The sequence below is a fragment of the Neolamprologus brichardi genome, chromosome 19, assembly GCF_056152115.1.
Source record: "Neolamprologus brichardi isolate AB-2024 chromosome 19, ASM5615211v1, whole genome shotgun sequence".
NCBI classification, from domain to species: domain Eukaryota; kingdom Metazoa; phylum Chordata; class Actinopteri; order Cichliformes; family Cichlidae; genus Neolamprologus; species Neolamprologus brichardi.
This window is the reverse complement of record NC_142122.1, coordinates 16,077,947-16,086,565: the sequence shown is the minus strand read 5'-3', so window position 1 is coordinate 16,086,565 and position 8,619 is coordinate 16,077,947. Positions and strand designations below refer to the sequence as shown.

The window sequence follows — 8,619 nt, the reverse complement described above, 5'->3', positions numbered from 1 at the left end:
CTTTAAAAGAGTGTACAGGTTACATTTTGTTAACAGGCTCCATTTAAAGATCGTTAACATCCATGCGTCACAATTTTCTTGCAAATACCGAACTTTTAGCCCCCTTCTCTTCCTTATTTTACTCTTTGTTTGTCTAAAGTGTCAGTACATTTAGACATTATGTGATTATACATTATAAACAACGACATGGTCTATGCAAAGCAGACAACCCACTAACCCAATATCAACTTTTACCTTTTACTTTTTATTTGTATTTGTGTACAAATGTATAAAAAGTATTTGTACACAATCAAGGCTCATTCTTTCTCAAATCAGAATGGGTCCACGGTCGTCTCAAGGCGCTTTAGGCACTACAAAACAAGACTTTGGTCCTAAAAGAGTTGCTCATTTAACCTAATTTTTAGCATTAAATACCTGAGAATACATTAAGCTAAAACTCAACATAGATTTTTTTCTCTGATGTTTGATTGCAACCTTTGAGCTGCCAGTTTGGAAACTGATGTGAAGTAAGTGTGAGATAAATGAAACAAATCCTCCTAAGTAATTTTCTGATACTGCTGCAAAGATGAATTTGTTTCGCACGCCAAATAAAATGAGTCACAACCATTCACTTCCACTGAAAGTCAGAATAAACTGTGCCTATAACTGTGGCCTATGTCAGCTTATCATAAGGTGAGTGGAAGGGTACATCCTGAACAGGACCCATAATCTTTTTGCTGTGAGACGAGAAGACCAACCATGAAGCTTTTTGGGAATAACTCTCTGCAGAATACTTTAATAAAGAATTTTATTTTTGTACATATATTATGTACAGTTAAGCTTCCTTGGACATTCAATAAAGCCAAGTTTCAGTGCAGAACAGCCTTTAACAGATATACTATATCTACTCTGATGCAACAGCTTGCTGTAAATGCACTTGGCTATAAACTGAATATGAAGTCCCGCTCATGAGAGTCTGTGCCGAGGAGGAGGAAAAGCACACCAGTTAGCACATTCGAAGTTAACACGCTAACTAGAAATGTGTCATTTAGTTACACGTTTTCTCCAGAGGCCTTTCCCAGCAGATCAAACACATTGTGATCATTAAAAACACTATTCTGTTCCTATTATACTGCCATACTGTAAATCTTTGATGAAAAATTAAAGCAAATAATAAATCGATGGATAAAATAATAATTTTGAGACAAGTCTTGAAAGTAAAGATGGTGAAAGGACAGTGAAGCTTGGGAGTGTGCGGGCAATTATTTTGGAAGACCACAGAGAATTTCAAACTCTTTTGAAATTACTCCCTTATGCGCTTTTCTTTAACTTCCTGCGCTTTGCTGTTTCATACCTGTTACAAGAGAAACGTGTTACTTTTTTGGAGGACTCTGTAGAGAGACAAAGGACAAACTGGAGGCTTAAATAATCTAATTTTGCAGTAAGCAGTTTATACAAGTTGCTCGTACGTGTTCATTTCAGTTTATTTTCCATTGCCCTCCCATGATGTGCACTCTGCCATTCAAAATAGCCATCTTAGAGCTTACACTATGTTGCATTTACTCTATTTTGGCTTGGAGCATAATATAAAAGCATGAGAAACTAAATTATTTGAAGGACTTCCGTTTATATACTGAAAAATAATCATTCAAGCATGTGTTTGTGTTTTAGGCTTAAAATGTTAGCCCTGCTTTCAAAAAGTAAACAGGCTGGATAGAACTAAGGGGAAACATTTAAAAAACAAACCCCATCTAGGATAAATTTAAATAAAATCCAGTGACACAGTGATCTCCCGTCTCCTTGCAAACAAAAAGCAGTTTCTCATCCCATCTCTCCTTTTGATTCGAGAGGAAACAAAGAGGAAGGCGCGCTGATAAAACAAGCGCTGCTTTTACGAGTTCGAACTCCAGTTTCTGATGGGGTGAACTCCTCCAGGTGGCTCATCCTGATCTCTCTCTCTCTCTGACTCTCTCCGTCTCGGTCTTCATTTCTCTGAAAGTTTGTCTCAGATGATCTCCAGGACATCGCAGGGCACGAAGCCCCTCTTCTTTCCGCTCTCCACTCTGATGAAGCCGCTGTGCTCGCCCTCGCTGCTCACACAGATCTGAAAGCCAGAAGAAAAATTTTACTTTACCGACAAACAGGACATGTAGAAAGCAGTTAATCAGAAAACAGTACCTAATAAAGCACAAACAGGTCTTACTATGGATCCATTCTGAGTTACTGGAAGGTAAGATGCTGGAAAACCATAGCCATAATAAGAAAAATCCAGAATGTATATTATTGAGTTGTTTATGAGAGTTACAAATTGCCTCTTTTAAAAATACATAATGGTTATCAAACTAATAATCAATTATAGACAGCAGGAGTGTGTTTTAAGGAAATAAGATCATAACATGATCAAGCTAATTCACTCACTGACACTCACAATAGGTCAGAGCACACTGTGTTTGCAAGCTTGATCTGAGTACTCCCTAACAGCTTCCCTTGGGATTGAGAGGCTGGAAGGAGAGTGAGTGGGTCATAGGATCATTTTGTGTTTGGTGGTTAAATCTCCACTGGGGGTTGCTTACTTTAAATCTCCTCAGAGTCCCAACATGCCCTGGACAGCATTGTGGGAAAAAGGGGCCCTGATTTAAGTGCAGTCTTTATGCTCCTCTGTCTGCCAAATCCACTTGAGCTTTTCAGTGAATAACTGTCTACAATTGAAGAGTCACTGGAGGTAAGAGGCAATGCGGGAGCTGCAGGAAGGTAATATGATGTCTGAAGAGCTGCTGGATAATATGAATCAGATGCAATGTAGTAGCTGGAGTGTGCTCGTGAATTAGATACAGGCCTAATGTGGAAATGTTAGTATCCATAATAAGGTCATTGCTTCCCCAACCCAAAAAATGAAGATGTTGCTCCCTATATGAATCGTGCTAATGTTAAGCCCAAAGACTACTAAAAGCTTCCACAAGTGCCATGAAAAGGACTCATATCCTTACTTTTAATCATAAGAACGACTGTTTGCAGTTTTCTTTAGCATGGCATTAAAAAAATCAATACTGGACATATTCCAAATCTGACTTACATAAATTGCACCTGACCCAAACAAACACTGCCACCAAAGCATGCAGCTCTATCGTCTATCCTTTACGCAGCTGTAGCTGAAAATGTACGACTGTGTTATACGCCTTGATGAAGAGAGTGTACTTGAATCCACCCTGATATTAAACATACACACAGACCTGAGATGTGTTACAGCAAAACATCTCCCATACCTGACCCGATTACAGACTAGCTTGGATCCAGGCTGACGTAAGTCCCGTGTTCCCTCCTAGAACACTTTATCATAATCACCGCAGCTCTGAACTTTTCTCAGCTTCTCGCGTGAAAAGAAGAAACATTTTTAGTGTCCAATCGCTTTTATGTGAGAATACAGTAGCTAATTATCTGGTGAATCTACAATGAGCCAAAGGTGGTCGTGTCATACCTCTCGCATGCTTACCCAGATCAGCCCCCTATCTTAATCGACTCTGACCATTAGGGACCCTGGAATGTACTTAGTACGCTTTTTGCGGCTTTAAATATATTGTCTTTCCCTGCTGGTAATGCAATCTCTGTATGAGAACCCATTTCATGTCTATTACACGTTTTGCCGTTGGACACTTCACTATACTGTCTTGAGATTAAAACAGCTTTTACTCATCCCCCACGAGGACACATCTGCTCAAGCCTGCAGTACCTGTCCCTCCTTCAGGGTGATTTGGCCTTGTTCCTTGCAGCCGATGAACGTCCTGTTACACCTGAAGACTTGGTCACCAGCCCGCAGTTGATGAGCAAAGGCTGCTGGGAAGAATCCGATCCTGTCCTCAATTACACCCTGAAAAAAGGAGTCATAAAACGGCAGGACATGAGAGGGTTCAAACTTGGCACGATTACATCGAAGCCTTGATAAAAACCTTTAGAGTAAATGCTGTTGTAAATCATGTATTAGGTTCACTATGATGTTTTCACATTGCATGCAGGTGCTTCATCAGGTGCTAATGTTTGCCTCTTTCCTTGGTATCTCTTGTTTAAAGACCAAACTGGCCAGATGTCTCTGTTTATCTACAGCCTACAGAGCACAATGGTGTTAAAATGCGTGATGATTTTCTTCATGGTCTGGTGGCGACAGGCTGTCTCTGTGCCGTCATGCAATCGGCCCCTTCGTCTCCCTAATTTATCTGTTATGCATTTGTGTCCCGAGTTCCTTGCTCCTATAATTCACAACCAGACTTATATCATTTATCGGTCTGTTTCTTTTAAGGCTTTTTCTTGGCTTTGTGTAAAAAGAACTTAAACTGAAACTTTGCTGTAACACAGTGATGTAATACCTACCTTCCACCAGTCATCATTGGAGTGATCGGCCACCAAGATCCTGTCTCCTGCTCTGCAATACATGAAAACATCCATGAATTATTTGAAAACAAAGGAGAAATACTCAAATCCATCACTGATTGGAAACATAATGATCCCTTCGATATTTAGACTTCGATAGAGAGGGTATTTTCACATTTAAATGGCATGTAATGCCCCTAAATTCCGTTTGCTCCGAGTAATTTTCCTTCATCCATCCAGGAAATGCATGAATCAGTCTATCCCACTGCCCTGTGTGCCATAATTACAAACATCTGTTCAAAGCTACGGGCTAAATTTGAGTAATAAAAATCTAAAGGACCAACGCAGCGGTGCCAAGTGTTGGTTTATGTAATTGTCTTCCTTTTACTTCCTTTTGTGATTCAAAAAGGAAACGATTAACAAAAAAACACCTTTCATGGAAGGTGAGAAACACAAAGTGCCCAACACTGTAAAATCTTGAGAGGTGATGGCAACAATGCAGATTAATGCTCCAATTAGAAGCAGGGGAAATGTTACCTTCAAATAATTTAATTATGAAAAAAAATGAGCCGTGAAAGCGAGAAGAGGGTTGCTGTGCTGCTAAACTGCAAAAACATTCGTCATCATTACAATCACTGCGGCCAAAGGTAATCAAGTAATCAAAGCATGTGGTGGAAAGTGAAACTAATCATGAACCTGTTTCCCCCCACACACACTTTAAAATGAAAATGAAATGTGAACTTTCTGAATAAGGAATCAGTTCAATCATCTTTGTTTTATGTGTTTTTGTTTGAGGTATTGATTACAGCCTGAAATAAGCCCAGCTGAGGAAGAAAAAACCCTCATGCAGCCTTTCAGAAGAAGAAAATAGATTTGAAATAAATGCATTGGAGGAGTTGAAGTACTTGAGATGAATAAATTTCAAATGAAGTGTAACGACTGAAGTTTTTTTCTCGACGAGGGAGGGGAGCGACCCACGACTGTGTGCATGTAGGAAAGAGATGAAAAGAACAAGTGCACTCCTGCTCGCTTGTCCTTAAATCCTCAGAAGATTTCTGCGAGAGCAAGAACAAATGGGCACTTAGGCTGAAGGACTGTTCTTTCCCGAGGGCCTATTTCAAAGTATGACGCCCAATCAGTCATGGTTAAGGCGGGGAGTAAAACCTGGACCCTTCGTTTCAGACTGATAAAAAGGCAGGCCAGACATGTGAAGCTCTGCCTACTTTAAATTACTCTTCAAGTATGTGTGCGTAAAAATCACCGTCTGCTGTCAATGTTAATAAATCTTTGGATGCAATTTTTAAATATGTTTTTGAGGACAGCTAAGCTGTGTAGCTCTGGGTCAGAAATGCAACCTTTTTTTCAGTTCTGACCACAGACCAACATCAGGTGATTTTAATTAGTTGTTTGTTAAAACCAAAAACAACTGCTGACATCATGAACCAGGCATGTCTGGAAATGCACAGACAGTGAACTCACAGGCTGGGTTGGAAATTAAACACCAAATGGGACAGGCAAAAAAAAAAAAAAAAAAAAAAAAAGGAAATTAAACACCAGCTTCCCCCCCCCCCCCCCCCCCCCCCGAGTCTCAGCAACAAGAACAAGTTGACTCAGACTGTCAACTTGTTGCCTTGTGTATAAGATAAGATAAGATAAGATAAGATAAGATAAGATAAGATAAGATAACCTTTATTAGTACCACACGTGGGAAATTTGTTTTGCCACAGCAGGAAGTGGACAGTGCAAAAATTATATAGCAAAATTAGAATAATTAGAATACAATAAGAATAAAATACTGTACAGAATAGAATAAAATAAAAATACTATATACAGTAGAATAAATAGGATAAAATATACAATAGGATAAAAACAGAATGCAAATGCCCTATACAACTGAGTAAAAATACAACTTTTTCAGAAAATACTGACCTGTTCTGCTTAAAATTAGTCTGGGCCAAAATTTTAGGAAATACTATGTTATTTTTTGGCTCTATCGATAGGAAAGTGTAGAGAGCCGACAGAAAAGCAGGGAGAGAGCGAGGGGAGACTGACTGCTCACTGGGCTGAGCAGGCGACCAGTTCAGTTCAGTTTAGAGGGATAGTGTAGAGCACCAAATCACGTTTTCTTGTAAGTTAAAAACCCGAAAATAACAGAGAGAAAACCCCAACAATCAGACGACACCCTCTGAACAAGCACTTGGTGACAGTGGGAAGGAAAAACTCTCTTTTGACAGGAAGAAAGCTCAGGCAGAACTGGGAGTGATGGTTTTCCTGCATGTATTTCATTCTCCTCGCTCTCCTGTGTTTCCACGCTTTCCTCTCTACTCTCAAAGTTTTCTCTTTTTTGAAATGGAACTGAAGGCAAAAATAAAAGCTAAAAAGCTCAAAATAAGTCTGCTTAGTATAAAAGTCAGAAATTTGTTTTCATATACTATCATAACACAATATTGTCTGACTAAGTGTTCAAAATTAGAATAATGCATATGTGAATACTGTCTGAGAAGATTGTGTTGATGCCATGGCTGAGCTTACAAACTTATTTGTACTATGAGCAACATAAACATCAATGATGTTATCGAGCTCATAATCCATTATAATTCAAAGGTTATTTTAAAGCATGAAGCACTAAAGTTTAAGTGTCACTGGTTTTGGTGCTGCACAAACTAATGACTGAGGGGAAATCCATTGAAAATAACCAATGAGACTTTGACTTTGAGTCAAATTTGGACACCATGGGTGACCCATTAGGTGATCGCTGTCTCTGGATTTAATTAAAAACTACCAAAACAATAGTCTAGATGGAGTGGTGGTCACTGTGAAAATGGGAAAATGACAGACAAGCTCCACAATGTAATGCCTTTAGATATCATGCATTTTCTGACACTTTAAACGCAGTTTTTGAAATTAGTATTTTACTTTAATTGATTGAATTTCAAATTATTTGTTTACATTCTTATTACAATTCAAAACAACCTATTTCAAGCAATTAGTGCTGGACTTCTTCCACCACTAATAGCCAATTACTAAATGTTACTAATTAGTAATTACATTTAGTAATTACTAATAACTAAAAGGTCTAATCAGTATGGAGCAAACTGTGAACAATACACGAACAAGTGAGGCTTTTGGCATCTGTGCCCAAATTATGCAAGTATCTGCTTCTGCGCTGACCTGAAAAGTATGAATGTCTCATCACTTTAACTACAATAAACTCAGTGTTATCCTTCAGAAACAGCATGTGTGCCTGGTACACTGAAGGGACCCTTTAAAGGATCTATAAATGGACTTTCAAAGACCGTCATACTCTCTGAAGATAAATCTAAGAAGACATGTAACAGATTTGATATTAATAAATAATGCTGGCACACACCCAGGTAACATTAATGAGGCCACACCAGAGAAATGAATCTTTGAGGAGTGTTACATAAAAAGAGGGCACTAATTAGTTCCTTTTGTGAATCCATTCTTGTCTCTGAAGACAGTAATTAGTCCATATAAGATAAAAATGACACGAGATAAAGAGATAACAAAGTGGAATTGAGCAACATGACTTCTTGTGTTTTCAGTTTTCCCTTGCTTCCTTTCCCTTTGAGGATATGAGTAAGCAGTTCCATCTGTTTTGTTCGGAAAGTTTAACTTAAATTTCAGTGAAGATAAATCATGTTTGGGTTGCAGCGCGTGAGCCTCGTATTTGCTTCTCTTTCTTGTTTTAAAGAAAAGAGAAATCTATCTAAAGAAATCACTATATGTCAAAGTCAATTAATTCACAGTCTAAATTCCTGTGCAGGTGTTCTTATTATTAGAGCGTGTGTGCATGTGTGTGTACGTGCGCTCACCTCATCTCCAGGTCGTGGCTCTCCTGGGCGGTGAAGCTGTACAAGGCCACATACGTGTTGAGCTTGAGGACGTCTTTCTGTAGCATGCTCTGCTCCATCTACAAGACAGACCAAAATGCAGTCTAACACTACTTTCTCTGTTGTCATATCTTAAAATAGTCTTTTGGCATTCACATTAGTGTATTTACAGCACACTGATAGACTGAGGAGCTGCTTAAGTTGCTTTACAATCTGTTCCCTTTAATCCTCCATCAACATGAGTGGGAGAAAGATCGGGGTTTTTCTTTTTTCTTACAAACACTTGGGAAGTTTAAACAGGACATGGTTGTGGGTGGAGAGGAAGTTCTCAGAGAGGTGTTAGCACAATTAGCCATTCTGGCGCTATTCACACCTGCTCATAAAACCTGGTGGGTGTGTTTACCCGTTTCATCACCTTGAATCT

General features: G+C 38.9%; 1 protein-coding gene across 3 annotated transcripts in view; it reads right to left on the bottom strand.

The window, feature by feature from the left end:
• Positions 1 to 770: 770 nt before the first annotated feature.
• Positions 771 to 8,619, bottom strand: part of stac (SH3 and cysteine rich domain) — a 29,573-nt gene continuing 21,724 nt past the window's right edge. For all 3 annotated transcript variants that reach the window (XM_087832842.1, XM_006798542.2, XM_035911015.1), the window contains 4 exons: positions 8,178 to 8,275; positions 4,342 to 4,393; positions 3,707 to 3,844; positions 771 to 2,083 (listed from right to left, as the gene is read on the bottom strand). In XM_087832842.1, coding sequence (XP_087688968.1) covers positions 1,985 to 2,083; positions 3,707 to 3,844; positions 4,342 to 4,393; positions 8,178 to 8,275 — 387 coding nt within the window. In that variant the 3' untranslated portion in view covers positions 771 to 1,984. The remainder of the gene's footprint in view (positions 2,084 to 3,706; positions 3,845 to 4,341; positions 4,394 to 8,177; positions 8,276 to 8,619) is intronic.